The sequence below is a fragment of the Elgaria multicarinata genome, chromosome 8, assembly GCF_023053635.1.
Source record: "Elgaria multicarinata webbii isolate HBS135686 ecotype San Diego chromosome 8, rElgMul1.1.pri, whole genome shotgun sequence".
Classification (NCBI taxonomy): Eukaryota; Metazoa; Chordata; class Lepidosauria; order Squamata; family Anguidae; genus Elgaria; species Elgaria multicarinata.
Window position 1 is genome coordinate 4,329,776 of NC_086178.1, and position 20,495 is coordinate 4,350,270.

Genomic DNA, 20,495 nt, shown 5'->3' on the forward strand with positions numbered 1-20,495 from the left:
TCACTCATCACACTTCCTGCCTTCATCCCTTCTATGTGGCAAAGCTCTGCTGGGGCAGCTCCTCTGCTTTCTAAACCTCTTGTCCGTGTGGGCAGGAGCAGGCGTCTCGTGTGGGAAGACGATGGTGGCATATTCCGTCAGGTCAGCAGGGCTGCGCTTCGGCAGAGGAGCGCTTTGGGCATTCTCCGCCGCGTGGAACTCCAGCACTCCGTAATCAACGGTGAAAACGGTCATTCCGGGTGGCTCTTCTTCCTTCCGTTAAACCAAGAGGGGAAGAGTTTCACCAAGTGCACGTGCCAATTATGATCATTATTTAACAGGGGGGAGGTGTCTTCTAACTTAGGGTGACCCTATGAAAAGGAGGACAGGGCTCCTCTATCTTTTATTGAAAAGGGAATTTCTGCAGGTGTCATTCGTATATATGGAGAACCTGGTGGAATTCCCTCTTCATCGCAACAGTTAAAGCTGCAGGTGCCCTGCCGTCTTTTAAATCTGGCCACTCTAGTACAGCTCCTGCAGCTTTAACTGTTGTGATGAAGAGGGAATTTCACCAGGTGCTGCCTGCGTACAAATGACACCTGCTGAAATTCCCTTTTCTATGCCACTGTTAAAAATACAGGAGCCCTGTCCTCCTTTTCATGTGGTCACCCTAACTAAACTAGGGTGACCCTATGAAAAGGAGGACAGGGCTCCTCTATCTTTTATTGAAAAGGGAATTTCTGCAGGTGTCATTCGTATATATGGAGAACCTGGTGGAATTCCCTCTTCATCGCAACAGTTAAAGCTGCAGGTGCCCTGCCCTCTTTTAAATCTGGTCACTCTAGTACAGCTCCTGCAGCTTTAACTGTTGTGATGAAGAGGGAATTTCACCAGGTGCTGCCTGCGTACAAATGACACCTGCTGAAATTCCCTTTTCTATGCCACTGTTAAAAATACAGGAGCCCTGTCCTCCTTTTCATATGGTCACCCTAACTAAACTAGGGTGACCCTATGAAAAGGAGGACAGGGCTCCTATATCTTTAACAGTTGCACAGAAAAGGGAATTTCAGCAGGTGTCATTTGTATATATGGAGAACCTGGTGAAATTCCCTCTTCATCACAACAGTTAAAGCTGCAGGAGCTGTACTAGAGTGACCAGATTTAAAAGAGGGCAGGGCACCTGCAGCTTTAACTGGTGTGATGAAGAGGGAATTTCACCAGGTTCTCCATATATACGAATGACACCTGCTGAAATTCCCTTTTCTGTGCAACTGTTAAAGATACAGGAGCCCGGTCCTCCTTTTCATAGGGTCACCCTATCTAACTTAAACAAACAAACAAAAAGAATACAATGAAGCCAGGGCTATCGAGGGCTATCAGCTAGAATGGTGAGATACAAGGGGGTTCAACCTCTGGCTGGAAGGCAAACCCCAACCCCTGTCCTCCAAATGCAGATCATTTTGCACATTTTTCTAAAAGGATGAAAAGGATCCTAAGATCCTAAGACCCTTTCTACACCTGCAGGCTTTCAGGGATTGTCCTGAGACAATGGGGGAAACCAGGGTGGGGGGAGGTCCCAGAAATCCCAGGAAAATGGAGGGGTCATCCTTGCCTGCTCCCGGTATCCCCTGTGCATCATTTGGCCGCACAGGGACAATCCCAGGGACAATCCATGGTGTAGAAAGGGCCTAAGTTAACTTTCGGATAAAATATTTATTTATTTATTTATTTATTTCATTTTTATACCGCCCAATAGCCAAAGCTCTCTCATGCTCCAGATCCTGATGCTTCAGACGCGTAATCATCTAACACCTCCTCCCCAACTGAGAGGCATTTTCCCCGTCAATGATGACCAAACCTCTCAATGCTACCCATAATTCATCACCTCAGGCACACGCCAGTCCCTGAGGAAAATCCCTGCTCTGAAGGGGCGATTTACATTCGCTGGGGGGAATCTCCCGTTGGTGCCAATAAGGACTTTCCGCAACACAAAACAGTTTCAAAAGCAGCAGCTGATGTATGCGTAATGTACATTTTTTTAAAAAAAAAAAAACCACTTTGAAACTTGTGCATTAAATGTAAAGAGGCCTTCCACTTCATGTCTAGTTTTGAGCCTTGCGATCCGAAGTGGTGATATAGTCCAGACGCACAAGTCAGTGGAAATAGCCAAAGCTTTGAGCGAAAGGGAACTTACCAAGGGAGCGTTTTCATCATGCGATTTCTGTTGCTCTGCAAAACAACGCAGGCGATTAGAATTCACGCACCGTTTAAACCAGTTGCCTTAGGAACACAACATTCGTAACAATGATTTCCAACAGCATCAGCTCCGTGGGTTTTTCAGGTTTGCAAAAGGGCCTAGAAGCATTATTATTTTAAAATGTCCATTCGCTAAAGTACTATTATAAGATCGTTTGCATCTGTATGTTGTACAACCAATTGCTTCCGAAACATAAATTACATTGTGTTTATAGAATCATAGAATAGTAGAGTTGGAGGGGGCCTCTAAGGCCATCGAGACCAACCCCCTGCTCAATGCAGGAATCTACCTTAAAGCATCCCTGACAGATGGTTGTCCAGCTGCCTCTTGAAGGCCTCCAGTGTGGGAGAGCCCACAACCTCCCTAGGTAACTGGTTCCATTGTCATACTTCTCTAACAGTCAGGAAGTTTTTCCTGATGTCCAGCCGGAATCTGGCTTCCTTTAACTTGAGCCCGTTATTCCGTGTCCTGCACTCTGGGATGATGGAGAAGAGATCCTGGCCCTCCTCTGTGTGACAACCTTTTAAGTATTTGAAGAGTGCTCTCATGTCTCCCCTCAATCTTCTCTTCTCCAGGCTAAACATGCCTGTTGCCATGTTGTTGTCGTTTTGAGATTGCCCTGAGAACTATTTGTTAACAAATTGAATGAATTAATGAACGTATACAGAGATCATCCCATCCTGTTGCTTCAAGTTAAAAGTTGATCCCAGGTCTAAAACGACAGAACACACAATTTGACTTTTACTTACCACCACCACCACCCACCCCTTCCCAGTCCTGGCTAAAGTTTGAGATTAATTATGCAAAAAGAAGGGGACAGCACAATTTCCTAGAAAACAAAATGAACTGAGCAGGAACCACAACCTAAGATCTCTTCCTTGCCTGAGCAGTGGTTGTTCATTCAACTCGTGATCAATGAACTCCGAAATGAATTGGGAAATTGGTTGAGCATAATTACAAGCCTAGCAAGGATGGAAAGGGTGTGGGGACAGACAGCTTGCCAGGTATGTCAGCCCTGATAGGTACCTTGCCTTCTCCTGATGATGCAGGCTATAAAGAAACATAACAACGCAAGAGCCAAAACCAATCCAGCTCCTTGAATAGCAGCAAGAAGAATGTTGTTGTCAGCTTGTCCAATGTTGTCCATGTCCTCCTCCTCCTCTTCCTCCTCTTCCTGAGGTCCTGGCTCAAGTGCTTTTTCTGAGGATTTGAAGCAGAAGGCAGAATTGCTGATAGATCCGAAAATTTCCGTTCTGTTCCTAAGCAAATCCCAGTGGCTGATCTAAGAACGGAATGTCTTGTGCTCCCCATTTTCCTAAGCAGCAGAAAGTTCTGGGGCAACTTCAGAGGGTCAGTTGCCTTGAGAGGAATGAGTAATGCAGACCTGTGAGGTTTCTGCAGTAGCTGAATAATACAGAAGAGATAAACAGGAGAAGAGATCCTGGCCCTCCTCTGTGTGTCTTTTGTTCGTCGGGCTGTAATATGGCCATGGCCATGGCCATTACATCCACATGACACACAGTGGATCCTGGGGGCAGGGAGGGATGACCCTTCCCTTGCCATGGGGGATATGGCCCTACACTTTAATCACTGTTTTTCACGCGGTCTCAGGATCGTCCCGAGGCCGCGGGAGTTGTGGCCAGGTGTCCCGTTTTCGTCCCAGCTCATCGCGAGTAAGCAGCCGGTAACCAGGAATGGGGCACGGAACTTCTCAGGAGCTCCGTGCCCATTGGGGGCGGGGTGGGGGGAGCGGGAGTGGTTGTTGTTGTTTTTAAAAAATTACCTTTTACGTTGGAGCACTCCTACGTTCATTTCCGATTAAAAACAAAAACAAAATGGCGGGTGCATCGTCCTCTTCCTCCCAGGATATCGCACGCACATGTAGACTGAGGGGGAGGATCTTGTGATCATCATATTGCGAGATCATCCCCCTCCTCCACCCCCCTGGTCTAGCCACGCCCACAGACCCTCCGCCCAACCTACCTCTCAGGGTGGTTGTTGTGAGGTTAAAAATGGAGAGGAGGAGGGTTATATATGCCGCCTTGGGTTCCTTGGAAGGAAAAAGGTGGGATATAAATGTAATAATAATAATAATAATAATAATAATAATAATAATAATAATAAGGGGACATCAGAGCAGTTGGAAAAAGTCGCAGTAAAACAGCATCGCAAAGAAGCGCAGTTTCAGGGGGGGAAAGCCCGACGTGGCTGAGAGTTGGTGGCTGCGTCATATGAACAACGCAGCACCTACTACGCAACACCGATGGGGTAAATTGGCCGTATAGACAGCCCCTTGGTTTGTGAACATGGAGCAACAGAGTAGCTTGAATTTGGGGGGCTCTCCTTGGTGGCGCAGCTACAGGGACCGTCAGGATGAGTGTTTGTACTTCAATACTTACCAGGGGACCCCATCAGCCTGAAAAATCTCAGGCTGAGTCATAGCATTGGCTGACATGGCTTCCCTTTGGCCTTCTGTCTACGGATGGTCCACCAGCCAGACCTCTCAGAGACGTTCATAAGCTTGACACAGTGACGACACCCATCACCAAGGAAATACAACTTGCCACGCTAAGGAACATGCGAACAAATCATTCACGTTCATGGTCGTTTTCTAAACGTGTCTTTGTGAATCTTGTTTAAAAACAGCCGGACGTCAAAGAATATGTAACAGACAGTCAGGACAGTATGGAAACTATTCTGCTCAGACGTATGTGGTAGGCAGGTGTTTCCCCAATGTAACGCAGTCTCTTTTAGCTTTCCAGTCTGGCATTTTCAGAAGCAAAGCCGTACAGGAAGAGAGGCTAAATTAATGGAAAGAGATGTTTGTCCTCTTACCAAGTAGCTCAGTCAGCAGGCAAGAAGGTTGGGTTGGACTACCAGGTTTGGGGGTTTTTTTTCTGGGAAGGACTGTAGCTGTGTCCTTTGCATGCATAAGGCCCGAGGTTTAAACCCCTGGCAACTCCAGGTAGGGTTGGAGAAAACTCCTGTCTGGAACCTGTACAACTATTTATTTATTTATTTATTGCATTTATATCCCACCTTTTTTATCCAAGGCACACCAAGGCAGCGTACACCCTCCTCTTCCTCTCCATTTTATCCTCACAACATCAACCCAATGAGTATCCATGGATGAGTGGGGACTCGAACCAGTCTCTCCCCAGTCTCAGTCCAACACTCTAACCACTACACCCCCTTGTCACTCCTGCCAGTGAGTATTGACAATACTGGGTACTGCAATGCATTATACGTGGGGCTGCCTTTGAAAACAGTCCGGAAGCTTCAGCTGGTACAAAACACAGCAGCATGGTTACTAACAGGGACTGGCCGACGAGACCACATCACGCCAGTCCTTTTACAACTTCATTGGCTGCCAGTCAGGTCCGGGCCCGATTCAAAGTGCTGGTATTAACATTCAAAGCCCTAAACAGTTTGGGGCCAGGTTATTTGAAGGAACGTCTCCTCCCATATGTACCTGCCAGACCTTAAGATCATCCACAGGGGTCCTTCTCCGTGAGCCCCTGCCGAAGGAAGTGAGGCAGGTGGCTACTAGGAGGAGGGCCTTCTCCGCTGTGGCACCCCGGCTGTGGAACAAGCTCCCCGGAGAGGTTCGCTTGGCGCCTACATTGTTTTCCTTTCATCGCCAGCTGAAGACCTTTTTATTTTCTCAGTATTTTAACACCTAATTTAACTTAAATTTAAACTCTGCTGTTTTAATCTCATATTTTAACCTATATCAGTTTTTGCTGTGTGGTTTTATCCTGGTCGTGCTTTTTTATTGTATTTTGTATTTGTGTTTTTAAATTGTTGGTTGTTTTATTATGCTCTTCATGGTTTTAATTTTTGTGAACCGCCCAGAGAGCTTCAGCTATTGGGCGGTATAGAAATGAAATAAATAAATAAATAAATAAATAAATAAATACTGGGGTAGATGAACCCATGCCCTGATTCAGTAGAAGGCAGGTCCCCGTGTATTATTATTATTATTATTATTATTATTATTATTATTATTATTATTATTATTATTATTACATTTATATACCGCCCCATGGCCGAAGCTGTCTGGGCAGTTTACAAAGATTAAAAACATCGAACATTTAAGAAAACAGATATACAAAATGTTAAAACCCATAAAAACATAAAACAGATAATATTAAAAAGCAATATCCATTTAAACGGATATTGATCTGGGGGTCAATTAGAAAGCTCAACATATGCTGTTAAATGCCTGGGAGAAAAGTCTTGACCTGGTGCTGAAAAGATAACAATGTTGGCACCAGGCGAGCTTCATCGGGGAAATCATTCCATAATTGGGGGGCCACCACTGAGAAGGCCCTCTCCCTTGTTGCCATCCTCCAAGGATTCCCTCGTAGTAGGCACCCGGAGGAGGACCTTAGATGTTGAGCGCAGTGTACGGGTAGTTTCATGTCGGAGGAGGCATTCCGTCAAGTATTGTGGTCCCAAGCTGTGTAAGGTTTTATAGGTGAGAACCAACACCCTGAATCAGGCTCAGAAATATACAGGCAGCCAATGCAAGTGAGCCAAAATCAGTCCTATATGTTTGTACCTTCTGGTTCCAGTTATCAATCTGGCGGCTGCATTTGTTTTCCTCTGTTTTCATCATTTTTTACATTTTAAGAGACTTCTATCCACCAGAGTTAAATGTGGCTGTATCTCCACTTCACCTCCAGCTCTGAATTCAAGGCTGGCATTACTGGGCAGGTGCTTGGGCCCATAACCCAGCAGGGGGGCACTGCTAACTCCTAGACCCCTGGCCTTCTGCACCTTGCCGCTGCTGCCTGCTCGTCTGTCCATCCTCTCTAGTGAGCAGTACCCAGAGTGAGGTGAAGAAGGCTCCGCCTCTGCTCACCTTGCCCTCTCCCACTGGGTGGCCATGTGCATAGGACCTACAAGGAGAGGCATTTCTCATTCAGTTGCCTTCTCCCTCTGGGTCAGATCTGTACAAACCAGCCAGAGGGAGAGTTCAAGGCCAGTGAAGAATGATTCTCTGTCTTCCTTACCCTGATCTCTGCTTAGCAAAGGCAAATAAACCCGCAGTGACAGCAAAGAGGAGGCCTGGGCAGGATCTACACTACTGCTTTAAAGCACTTTATAACAGTCATAAAGCGCTTTAACTGCTTTAAAGCACTATAAAACTGTTATAAAGCGCTTTAAAGCAGTAGTGTAGATCCAGAAGCTCCAGGGATTGACAATGGGCCCCATCCAAGGATGTAGGCCTCAGCAGGTGCCCAATCATGTCTACCACTGGTGCCAGCTCAAAGCATAGGTCTATCAACACCTATAAGACACCACATTTACAGGTAGGATGCCATTATTGGAGGCTGCTTGGGGAGCAACCACTGAAGAGAGCTATTGCCTTCACACTCTACTCATGGGCTTCCTATTTTGGGAAGAAAGATACTGGGCTAGATAGACATTTGATCTGATCCAACAGAGCTCTAACATTCTTGCGCTTCAGGATTTATTTGTTTTCTAAAAATTAAAACACCTCTCCCAACGTGAACCTACCCGCTCACTACGCTCTACATCTAAGGTCCTCCTCCGAGTGCCGACTCCGAGGGAAGCTCGGAGGATGGCAACAAGGGAGAGGGCCTTTTTGGTGGTGACCCCCCAATTACGGAATGATCTCCCCGACGAGGCTCGCCTGGCGCCAACCTTGTTACCTTTTCGGTGCCAGGTTAAGACCTTTCTCTTCTCCCAGGCATTTAACAGCATTTAACAACATGAGCTGAGTTTGTTTGTTTGTTTTTAACGGACCCCAGAATAGCTGTTTTTACAAGGACACTGTTGTTTTTATGCTTTTAACCTTTGTATATTTGTTTTTAATGTTTACTGTTTTTAACTGTTGTAAACTGCCCAGAGAGCTTCGGCTATGGGGTGGTATATGAATGAAGGAAGGAAGGAAGGAAGGAGGGAGGGAGGGAGGGAGGAAGGAAAGAAGGAAGGGAGGAAGGAAGGAGAAATGGCCTACTGAGTGCTTAGGTCAGCGGTTCTCAACCTGTGGGTCGGGACCCCTTTGGGGGTCGAATGACCCTTTCACAGGGGTCGCCTAAGACCATCGGAAAACACATATTTCGGATGGTCTTAGGAAACTGTATTGACTGAACTATGTCATGTATCATCTTTTGTTATTATTATTATTATTATTATTATTTATTTATATAGCACCATCAATGTACATGGTGCTGTACAGAGTAAAACAGTAAATAGCAAGACCCTGCCGCATAGGCTTACATTCTAATAAAATCCTAGTAAAACAATAAGGAGGGGAAGAGAATGCAAACAGGCACAGGGTAGGGTAAACAGGCACTGGGTAGGGTAAAATTTTCCCTGGAACCTCCGAAACCCCCTTGAACTGTCTAGTGACCTTCTCTCCCACCCCCACCCCCGGGAAGTGGCAGATCCACCCATTCAGAACCACGATCCGTTGGGTCATTCAGTAATGTGGAGCGAGGAATGGGACATCCCTTCCTTGGAGATCCTGGGGGGTGGGGAAGGATTTCTAAGGTCTCTGCCCCGTGGAGCTTCCAGAGGGAAATTCCCTCTCACCTGCTCCTCCTATTGGGAGCAGCTGCCCCTCAGGCTCTCTGGACCGGTCCTTCCCCGGAGCTCCCCATCCTGGGCGGTGTGGGGTCCTGGGGTATTGTATTATTAAAGCTATTGTTATGTATTATTTTCATTAGCAAACCATCCCATGACAATGGATCGTGTAGAGAAGCACGAAAATAATTTTATGGTTGGGGGTCACCACAACATGAGGAACTGTATTAAAGGGTCGCGGCATTAGGAAGGTTGAGAACCACTGGCTTAGGTAATTTGGACTTCTGCTGTAGAAGAAACATGGGAGACACCCAGGAGACCATCCAAGCATAATGTTTACTGTTTTTAACTGTTGTAAACTGCCCAGAGAGCTTCGGCTATGGGGTGGTATATAAAAGGAAGGAAGGAAGGAAGGAAGGAAGGAAGGAAGGAAGGAAGGAAGGAGGGACGGAGGGACGGAGGGAGGAAGGAAGGAAGGAAGGAAGGAGGAAGAAGGAAGGAAGGAAGGAAGGAAGGAAGGAAGGAAGGAAGGAAGGAGAAATGGCCTACTGAGTGCTTAGGTAATTTGAAACATGGGAAACACCCAGGAGACCGCATAAAGCACTAGAAGGAAGGAAGGGAATACAAAGGATGAGGGGGGGGGGAAGAACCTACTGGCAAGGTATCAGGAGTAAGATCCTTGAGCGAATCAGAGGTACCTGCCCTTGGGAAAATAGTAAGAGCCCCAATAGTTCACCTGTCACTGTGAGGTTGGCTTTGTTGCTTTCCGTCAGCGTGTGATTTAAGGAGAAGGCTAGGAGCATGCAGTAATAGATCCCACTGTCATGCTCCTCCACGTTCAGGATTTTCATCTGATATGTCTTCGAGTTCAGCTGAGTTACGTTGTACTTCTTGCGTTCGGTAGCCAGTTTTTCCGGCTGGCCCTCGCTGTCCAGCTTGTACCAGCTAAGGCGATAGTCAGAAATAAACACGTTGGAGACGCTGCAGGTGAATATGGCCGTCGCTCCCATTGGTCGACTTAACTGGAGTGGGGAAAACCTTGCTGCCAGGGGGGGAAAAAACCAAGAGATAAGATGTATAACCGGTGCAGAGAGCTTCACACAGTTTAAGCGGCAGGTCGGTCAACGAAACCTTTAGGACACGATGGCCGAGAAAGTTCTCCTGCCATGCTTTTGCACTGCTCTCGTTCATTTCAATGGGGCTTGCCCAGTGATTTTCCAAGGGGGCTGCACCTCGCGGTAGTGAGCCGGAGCACGCATGCCATTTGGGACCAAGAAAGACTGGGAAAATATAGGTCATTTATTGTCTATTGACCAAACGTTGTTTGACCGTGGTCAAATGTTCCATGAAATCACGCAGCTGAAAGACATGACCTGCTACTTAATTATTGCGACGATCTTTTTTTTAAAAAAATGACATAAAAAAGAGTTGCTGTTACTTTGTTTTATTTCTGCTTAAATTTCTTTCCCCTTTTTAATTTCATAACGGTAGGCTGGCCTTGCCATTCCAAAACATGCTTTAGGGTGGATTCCTGCACTGAGCAGGGGGTTTGGACTAGATGGCCTTAGAGGACCCTTCCAACTCTACTATTCTATGATTCTATGAAAAGCTCAAGAAAAGAATGCTTCTGTGAATTGTCCATATTTATAGAACCCTAACATTGCTAAAAGTTATAATAATTCTTTATAGTTCTCTTTAAAAGTTGTTCTCACTGTTTCACAGCAACAGTTAACTCATTTGTTTTTCTAATCAGTATAAATATCAAACACGTTGATGAGTAATGTATCTCTCTTTTTGTTCTAAGAGATCTAAGGCTTTAATATATTTGTCCATTTCCTGATTATTATATTTCACCAATATTGGAACAGTCAAAATTTGCCCAAGCAAATGTCGAACCCTAAGAACTTTCTAGTACAGCCTTCCTCAACCTGGGGCGCTCCAGATGTGTTGGACTACATCTCCCAGAATGCCCCAGAATGCCCATAGTACAATATGAAGTTCTAAGCATTTTCATTTGTCAATTCTTTGACATTTTTCAATGTACAAAACCAGAAGCAACTATCCCTTGTGTTCGGAGTAGAAAGAGCTTCGGCTATTGGGCGGTATAAAAATGTAATAAATAAATAAATAAATAAATTGTGTGTGTATTATTCCCAACCTCGGAAAATAAGAGACAAACTTCTCTTGAACGTGGGAGGTTCCATTTTTTATAGCTACTGTGGCAAATAGCCATCAATAACCTACCTTCCCTCAGTTTCCATGTAGGAAATTATTAATGTTTTGAGGAGGCCTTAAGAGACAGTGGAAATAACCCAAAACCACCCAGAGAATTTCATAGCTGGCCACTCCTGGAGGCAGATTACACAGATCTAATCTAGCGAGACAATCCTTTTGCTCTTATTACCTGTCAGAACGAATACTACTATTTATAACCTATACTGTATTGCAGTGAAGTTTCTGACACCAGTAGGCTGAGCTGGGGTGTCATGGTATGGAACGTTCATCAACATTTCCAGCGCTAAAGGGAAACGTTGACGGAATATTTGCTAGGTACTTTCAGCGAGAGGCTGGGGTTAAATCCTCACACAGGACCCAGGAAAAAGTATAGCTGTGTGGATGGGATGCTAAGGACTAGAAGGAGATCCCAGGAGGCAGAGAAGCTAGGGTTCAAAGAGCTCAGAAGCCAGGCAGTTGGGGAAAGGGTGCAGAGGAAGCCTATGGATTTGGAAACAGGAACATAAGGCAAAGAGAGGAGGTCAAAGGAGACGGGGAACTGAGGAAAAGAGGGACTGAATAAGAGAGGTGGAGATCATAGAATCATAGAATAGCAGAGTTGGAAGGGGCCTACAAGGCCATCAAGTCCAAACCCCTGCTCAATGCAGGAATCCACCCTAAAGCATCCCTGATAGATGGTTGTCCAGCTGCCTCTTGAAGGCCTCTAGTGTGGGAGAGCCCACCACCTCCCTAGGTAACTGATTCCATTGTCGTACTGCCCTAACAGTCAGGAAGTTTTTCCTGATGTCCAGCTGGAATCTGGCTTCCTTTAACTTGAGCCCGTTATTCCGTGTCCTGCACTCTGGGAGGACCGAGAAGAGATCCTGGCCCTCCTCTGTGTGACAACCTTTTAAGTATTGGAAGAGTGCTGTCATGTCTCCCCTCAATCTTCTCTTCTCCAGGCTAAACAGGCCCAGTTCTTTCAGTCTCTCCTCATACGGCTTTGTTTCCAGACCCCTGATCATCCTGGTTGCCCTGCTCTGAACATGCTCCAGCTTCTCTGCGTCCTTCTTGAAGGTTCTTTAGCTGTGAGCTCCAAAAGAACATATGAGCATGATAGTAGTAAGGACTAAAGTTTGGCACACTAAAGTTTTTGTGCACACTTCACCTAGGTTTGTACACATTTTTTTTATTTCATAGAATCATAGAATAGCAGAGTTGGAAGGGGCCTACAAGGCCATCGAGTCCAACCCCCTGCTCAATGCAGGAATCCACCCTAAAGCATCCCTGACTGGTGGGTGTCCAGCTGCCTCTTGAAGGCCTCTAGGGTGGGAGAGCCCACAACCTCCCTAGGTAACTGAATTAAATAAAAATTAAATTAAATTAAATTTTATTAAATGTATTTCTAAGCCGCCTTTCACGGCAAAAGCCCCCCTGCAAGTTTTTACAAACAATTTTCCTAATATAACGTACTTGGGATGTTATTTTCACCGATATGCCTATTTTTGTATGCATTTCTTGACTGGGGAACTCCATTTGCGAATTTGCAGAAATTCGAATTTTGAAGGATAATTGAGTTTTGGTTTGAAAGCGAGGCGTCAGGTAAGCTCACATTAAAATGCAAACTGAGCTTATTTCTCTTTCATCCCCACATTATAGCCATCATCACTAGGGGTGTGTACGGACCCCCCACTCCGCTTCACTTTAAGATCCGCCATTTTTGGATCGGCCCGCTCCGCCCCGCCCCCACTCCGCCTGTGCCCACTCCGCTCCGCTCGGAGCTCCGGATCCGGATCGGAGCTCTGGTCCCCCCCCATAGGGGGGGTTACCGGGCCCTGCCGCCATCGCCGCCCATGCGGCGACGGTGGCAGAGCCCGGTAAGGAGGACGGGGGCCTTACCTGCCTCCGTCCGTGGTCCGTCGCCGTCTTCAATTGAGCCCGTGGTTCCACCAGGAAGTCTGGGCCGCAAGTGCGGCCCAGACTTCCTGCTGGAACCACGGGCTCAATTGGAGACGCTGACGGACCGCGGACGGAGGCAGGTAAGGGAGAGGAGGGCGGGGGGGCGTTACCGGGCCCTGCTGCCGTCGCCGCATGGGCGACAGCGACAGCGGCAGGGCCCGGTAAACCCCACTTACCTTTCCGGCGGAGCTCCGGATCGAGGCGAAGGATCCGCCTTCACCTCGATCCTCTTCACCACGCTCCGCCGGCCCCCCAATCCTCTTCGCCTCCGCCTTAAGGGCAGGCGAAGCCCCCCGCTCCGCTACTGCTTCTCCGGTCCAATTAGAAGCGGAGCACATCCCTAATCATCACTAATAGCCATTGGCAGAGTACACAATGTGGTTGATGCACCACAAGTCCGTGGTCTCTTAAAGTCTCTTCTCACAACAGCCAGCCAGAAGCTACAGAAAAGTTCACAAACAGAGCGAGAACATCATAGTTCTTCCTTTTTGTTAGTCACTGTTTTCTCCATTCTTTCTCGCAGTAAAAATTTCCTCAGAGGTAGCCGCATTAACCTCTCACAGCAAAAACAACCTGGGTCGTTTCCCGACAGAGAGCTTCTACTGCAACAAGCCAAAAGGCATTGTGCATCTATTCTGTCTTTTCCTAACAGTTTTTTTTTTCTGGTAAGAAAAAGAGATGGGAAAAGCAATGGGAAAACACAGGAGGGTTACAAATGGAAGACAGTGTTGTCTGCTTATCCTCAAACCATGTTTGTGGCAGGGCGATCACAGGATAAAAGCCTCATCCGGAATCATCAACAGGGTCTTTGGCCGTTGCTAGATGAGGCATTAGCCCGGTGTGAGGCCCGGGCTCCCTGCTGTGCGTGCCGATGACGCACAGGGGATCCCGGGGTCAGGCCGGGCTAAGTCCTCCCTTGACCCGGGATAACCGTATCCGCTTATGGCCTGAGCCCGGGGCTGTGGAAGGTCTAGCAACTTCCGTGGCTTTTCCCAGCTGCTCGCTTACTCGCAAGTAGCCGGGAGAAGCCACGCACTGGGCACAGCACTCCATAGGAGCGCTGTGCCCATCGGGCCGGGGGGAGGGGAAATCACGGAGGGGGAGATGGGGGGCGGGGGAAAGAGCGGACCCAGCAGGAGAGATGGGGGGAAGAGCGGAGCCAGGGTGGGGAGATCACAGACGGGGGGGCGCGGAGGGGGCATCGGACATGGCAGGAGGGTGATCGGGTGGGCATGGCGAGTGGGCTGGCGAGCGGGCAGGGGGGGCATCAGACATGGCGGACGGGGGGAAGAAGAACGGGGCCAGGGTATGGCGAGCGGGGGGCAGCATGGCGAGCAGGGGGAGGACAGGCGAGTGAGCGGGCAGGGTGGGCATCAGACATTGGGGGGGAAATCAGGGGCAGGGGGAGCAGGGAACCCTTTATTTTTTAAAAAAAGACTTACTTTTCCGTTAATGAACTCCAGCGCACATGGCCCCTTTAAGTTTAAAAAAAAATGGAGGACGCGACGAGGCTTTCCCTTACCCCGTCGCGTGTTACGTCTAGCTAGGGGCGACGGCCCACGCTAGCTGCAGCGCAGCCTCGCCCTGACTCCCCACCGGATTATCAGGTAGATCTAGCAAGGCCCTTTGTCACCTTAAAGGATAATAAATGTATCATGGCATAGGTTTTGGTGAACTAATTCCAAGTTTAACAGATGCATGGTTCTTCCCAACTTGACAGGGGAAATGCTACTGGTGGTTCCACACGGACCTATGGCCCAATTGGAGTCCACCAGGAGAAGAGCCTTCAGGGTGGTGGCCCCATTTCTGTGGGTCGTCCTGCCCCTGGATATCAGACAGGCACCAACACTGCGTTGCTTCCAAGGCCTCCTGGAAACACTTCTATTCCCGGAAGCATTCCTTAACCAGCAACCATGGTTTTTATTGGCATTCTGATGTTTTTTTTAAAGTATAATTTTAATGGTGTTTTAATGGTGTTTGTACCTTTGACTGTTTTATTTCTTAAGTTCACCGCTCTGGAATCGGTTTCAGATATGGAGCAGTATATAAAATTTGGAAATAGAATTATTATTAATAATAATAATAATAATAATAATAATAATAATAATAATAATAATAATAATAATAATATTCCGCCTTTTTCCCAATACTGGGGACTCACGGAAAATGGAAGTGGTGAGGTTAGAGGGACATGCGACACAAACAAATAAAGAAAAATATATAGTAAAGCGTAAACATATATAAAGCGATTGCAGTGACCGTTCACAAAACAATGTCGAGGTTAAGACAAGCATCCTGGCGTTGATATAAAAGTCCATTATCTTAATTCTGTGAAGGTCAGTAACAAAGCATTCTGGAAGGTTGAAATGTAGCCATCTTTGGTCCAGACAGGGCCGGTGCCAGACTATTTTGCGCCCTAGGCAAGTGAGCTGCTTTCACCCACCCCCACCCACCCCCACCCCAGCATACCTGGGCGCGGGGCGCCATCTCACCCGCCCAACTGAAGCGAAGCTAGGATGCTGGGGTGGGGGGGGCGGGCGGCTTTGGAACGGCATGCCCGGCTGGAAGCTGCTCTGGGAGAGCGACTTCTGGGTGTGTCGTTCCGAAGCCACCAGCCTGCCCCCCCACCCCAGTGTTCTGGCTTTACTTCAGCTGGGTGCCCACCCAGCCGAAGTGAAGCCAGAACACTGGGGCGGGGGGGGGGCTTCACTTTGGCTGGGTGGGTGCCCAGCCAAAGCGAAGCCAGGACGCTGGGGTGGGGGTGCCAGCGGGCGAGCGGCTTCGGAATGGAGCGCCCAGCCGGAAGCCACTCTCAGAGAGTGACTTCCGGGAACGCTGTTCCGAAGCCGCCCGCCCCCCTACCCCAGCGTTCTGGCTTCGCTTCAGCACCCACCCAGCCGAAGCAAAGCCAGGACACTGAGGGCGGGCGGGCGTGGCTTCACTTCGGCTGGGTGGGCACCCAGCCGAAGTGAAGCCAGGACGCTGGTGCGGGCGGGCGGCTTTGGAACGGCGCTCCCGGAAACCGCCCTTTCAGAGCCGCTGTGAGAGAGCGGCTTCTGGGTGTGGCGTTCGGCGCCCCCCTTACCTTGGCACTCTAGGCGGCCGCCTGAGCCGAAGCAAAGCCAGGATGCTGGAGGGCGGGCGTGCGTGGCTTCACTTCGGCTGGGTGGGCACCCAGCCGAAGTGAAGCCAGGACGCTGGTGCGGGCGGGCGGCTTTGGAACGGCACTCCCGGAAGCCGCCCTTTCAGAGCCGCTGTGGGAGAGCGGCTTCCGGGTGCGGTGTTCGGCGCCCCCCTTACCTTGGCACTCTAGGCGGCCACCTGAGTGGCCTCTATGGAAGCACCGGCCCTGGGGTCAGATCTACACTAAGCAGGGTATGACACTTTCAAAACGTTTTGAAAACTGTCTATGGAGTACGTCCTGGACCCCAACAGTTGTCACGACTGATATAAACCGTTTTAAAGCAGTAGTGTAGATGGACAAATGAACATCAAACAAGACAGATGAACAGCAGAGGGAGACCTGACATAGAAACTGATGAATTACAACTGATTATGGTTTATTTCTATCACTGCGACCTGAACCGAGATGAAGGGTTTTTATTCCACTACAATGATCTAACTGCTTACCAATGCCAACACATTATCGTCAACACTGTTTTGTGAATGGTGCCCATCAAGCTGAAAGTGCTTTAAAGGAGGGTTAGACCAATGGATGGTGGAGAAGGCTATTAGTCATGATGGCTATATATTCCCTCCAGTATCAGAGCCAGTACGTCTATGTATACTACTTGCTGGGGAATGTGGGTGGGAGAGTGCTTCTACAGCCTTGTCTGATATTTAGGTTTCCCATAAATAGTTGGCCACTGTGTGGACAGAACACTGGACTAGATAGCCTTTGGTCTGATTCAGTAGGGGTTCTTCTTAAATTCTTATTTATTTATTTAAAGAGATCTATACCATCTCTATAAAACTAAAACCCCAAGGAGGTTTACATTAAGGGGAGACACGATAGAGGTGTACAAAATGATGCGTGGTGTGGAGAATGTGGAGAGGTAGACAGTTTTCTCCCTCTCTCAAAATACAAGAACCCAACGGGGTCACGTCTCATGAAGCTGATGGGTGGGAGATCCAGAACTAATAAAAGGAAGGACTTCTTCACACAGCGCAGAGTTAAATTATGGAACTCACTACCACAGGATGTAGTGATGGCCACCAATCTGGATGGGGGTTGGATAAATTCCTGGAGGCGAAGGCTATCCATGGCTACTAGCCCTGATGGTTGTGTGCTGTCTCCAGTATTCCAGGCGGTAAGCCTGTGTGCACCAGTTGCTGGGGAACATGGGCGGGAGGGTGCTGTTGCACCATGTCCTGCTTGTTCATCCCTGGCCGACGGCTGGTTGGCCACTGTGTGAACAGAGTGCTGGGCTAGATGGACCCTTGGTCTGATCCAGCATGACACTTCTTATGTTCTTAAGAGAGGATTTCCCATGTTCTTATTAAAGCAATAAACAATAATAAGAACAATAAAACCTCAATTAAAATAAGTAAAAATAGCTGACAATACTAGCGGTCAGGGAAGCACCTAGGTAAACAAACGGTGTCTTCAGCAGTCAGTGGAGATGCTCTAAGCTGAGAGACCACCTGATTTCAATGGGGAGCTCATTCCACATGGTGGCCACCACCGTTGAGAAGGCCCTCCTCTGCACCATGGCCAAATGAACCTCAGTAGGCTGCAGTATGGTCAGCATTATGAATGGAAACAAAGCCCTGTGAAGAGAGACTGAAAGAACTGGGCATGTTTAGCCCGGAGAAGAGAAAATTGAGGGGAGACGTGGGAGCACTCTTCAAATACTTAAAAGGTATTTGAAGAGGGCCAGGAACTCTTCTCAATCCTCCCAGAGTGCTGGACACAGAATAACAGGCTCAAGTTACAGGAAGCCAGATTCCAGCTGGACATCAGGAAAAACTTCCTGACTGTTAGAGCAGTATGACAATGGAATCAGTTACCTAGGGAGGTTGTGGGCTCTCCCACACTAGAGGCCTTCAAGAGGCAGCTGGACAACCATCTGTCAGGGATGCTTTAGGGTGGATTCCTGCATTGAGCAGGGGGTTGGACTCGATGGCCTTGTAGGCCCCTTCCAACTCTGCTATTCTATGATTATATGATTCTATTTAAACTATTACATAAAAATCAGTCGATATTTGGTGCATTTCATTTCCCTCTGACTTCACTGCACACATTTTTCTCTCTACACGTTTATCTGTACCTGCCAACTTAGCATGACACCTCATGCAGCCAAAGAAGCTCCAGTCAACGAAAGCTTAAGCCATAATATACATATTAGTCTTTAAGGCACCACAAGACTCTGTTGTCTATCTTTCACACAGGCTATCCATCAACATGTATTTATTGTGGCTGTTCACCTCTGATGGACAACTCCACTGTGTATTTATCTAATCACTTAAAAAAAAAAACTTTCATGCTCACTGCAATCGCAACTTCACGTGGCAAAGAGTTCCACAGGAGACTCAGTAGTTATAACAAACTACTACCCACCTAGAATTCATGCATTTTTTTATTTATTTATGTATGTATTACATTTTTATACTGCCCAATAGCCGAAGCTCTCTGGGCGGTTCACACACAAAAGTTACAATTATTTTTTTCTCTTTTTCATAAGAAAGGCCTTGCTGGAGCTGACCAATGGTCCATCTACTCCAGTATCCTGCTGACCAACCAGACATCCCAGATGAGGACTTGAAGACACTACCATGGTCCAGCTCCACAGCAACTAACATTCGGTGCATCCTTCCTCTGAAACCCATCATGGGATTGACAGAGCTCTCATTCTCTCTCTCTCTCTTTCATTCATTTGCCTCATGCCCTCCCCCAGGGAGTAAACAGCAGAATTGTTACTCCAAACCCAGTTACATACCAGATGGCTTGACCAACAGAGCAGACCGGCAGAAAAGTAGCAACCAACATGCGCCCATCAGCACCACCTGATGCAGGTTCTCCATTATCACCCCTGACAAGGTAGGAATAGTTCGGCTGTCTCCTCCTGCGTCACACGCCCATCCCAGGATTCAAGCCAGTCTGAGGCACGGCTGTCAGCAGGCCATTTTGCGACCTGCCCTGTCAGTAGAGGTAACCTTTGCCGTGCCGCACTTACTCCAGAAGCGTCGTGACAGCAGCCGTAGCAGCACTGAACAGTCCCCATTCTCTACCTGCCAGGGAACCTCCACCCCACAGCCTCCCACCTCCTCCTCCTCCTCCTTTCTCTGCCTCCTACCACACCAAGTTTCATACGTTCAGGGCGTTTAAAAGAAACGACAGCATCCTAGAAGAAAGAGTTTGAAGCATTGAGACCACAAGCAAAAAAGGGGGAGGCGACATCCTCGCCCGCGCACGCCAAATCCCACACAGGTTGTTTGCAAGTCGCTCTGTGGCACATCACAAAGCCACAACAGAGGAGGTTCACAGTGGAACGCAACACTCAGCGTCATGCAGGGAAGAAGCCATGAAGGCAAGCGGCCGATTTCCCCCCTCATTGTTCCCTGCGAGACCAGAAACCCCCAAACCAGTTAGCGGAGAGCTATGACAACAGTTTACAGTTTGCGAACCAAGCGGAGACAATAACCTGGAAGGATTTATTTATTTATTTATTTATTTATTGCATTTTTATACCGCCCAATAGCCGAAGCTCTCTGGGCGGTTCACAAAAATTACAAAAGTAATAAAACAACCAACAGGTTAAAAGCACACATACAAAATACAGTATCAAAAGTACAACCAGGATAAAACCACACAGCAAAAATTGATATAAGATTAGGGTGACCCTATGAAAAGGAGGACAGGGCTCCTGTATCTTTAACAGTTGCATAGAAAAGGGAATTTCAGCAGGTGTCCTTTGTATATATGGAGAACCTGGTGAAATTCCCTCTTCATCACAACAGTTAAAGCTGCAGGAGCTATACTAGAGTGACCAGATTTAAAAGAGGGCAGGGCACCTGCAGCTTTGTGAAGAGGAAATTTCACCAGGTTCTCCATATATACAAATGACACCTGCTGAAATACAACTTTTAAAGATACAGGAGCCCTGTCCTCCTTTTCATATGGTCACCCTGGGGGGATCTACACTACTGCTTTTAAAGCGCTTTGAAAACGTTTTGAAACCTGTATATGCAGTGTGTCCTGGGCCCCAACAGTTGTCAAAACTGTTAAAAAGCGCTTTAAAGCAGTAGTGTAGATCCCCCCCCCCCATATAAGGTTAAAATACAGAGTTAAAACAGTAAAATTTAAATTTAAGTTAAAATTAAGTGTTAAAATACTGAGAGAATAAAAAGGTCTTCAGCTGGCGACAAAAGGAGTACAGTGTAGGCGCCAGGCGGACCTCTCTGGGGAGCTCGTTCCACAACCGGGGTGCCACAGCGGAGAAAGATTATACTCTTTTTTTCTTATACACTGGAACCACAAGCTTTCAGTGTAATCAATGGGGCTGAAATTGTGACCGTTCAAGACCAA

General features: G+C 47.7%; 1 protein-coding gene across 1 annotated transcript; it reads right to left on the reverse strand.

Annotated features, from left to right (window-relative positions):
- On the reverse strand, positions 1-18,991 carry PDCD1 (programmed cell death 1). The gene is made up of 5 exons (XM_063131752.1): positions 18,907-18,991; positions 9,531-9,836; positions 3,263-3,436; positions 2,174-2,208; positions 1-252 (listed from the first exon to the last, which is right to left on the reverse strand). Exons 1-5 carry the CDS (start codon positions 18,989-18,991, stop codon positions 1-3), a joined length of 852 nt encoding a protein of 283 aa, XP_062987822.1.
- Between the last annotated feature and the right edge of the window lie 1,504 nt (positions 18,992-20,495).

Excerpts from the sequence above, each read along its gene's own strand:
- PDCD1 (XM_063131752.1), bottom strand. The coding sequence starts at position 18,991 with ATGGAGAACCTGCATCAGGTGGTGCTGATGGGCGCATGTTGGTTGCTA. Across the intron at positions 9,837-18,906 it reads TCTGTTGGTCAAGCCATCTG|CAAGGTTTTCCCCACTCCAG; the intron begins GTATGTAACTGG and ends CCCCCCTGGCAG. Across the intron at positions 253-2,173 it reads ATGATGAAAACGCTCCCTTG|GAAGAAGAGCCACCCGGAAT; the intron begins GTAAGTTCCCTT and ends GTTTAACGGAAG.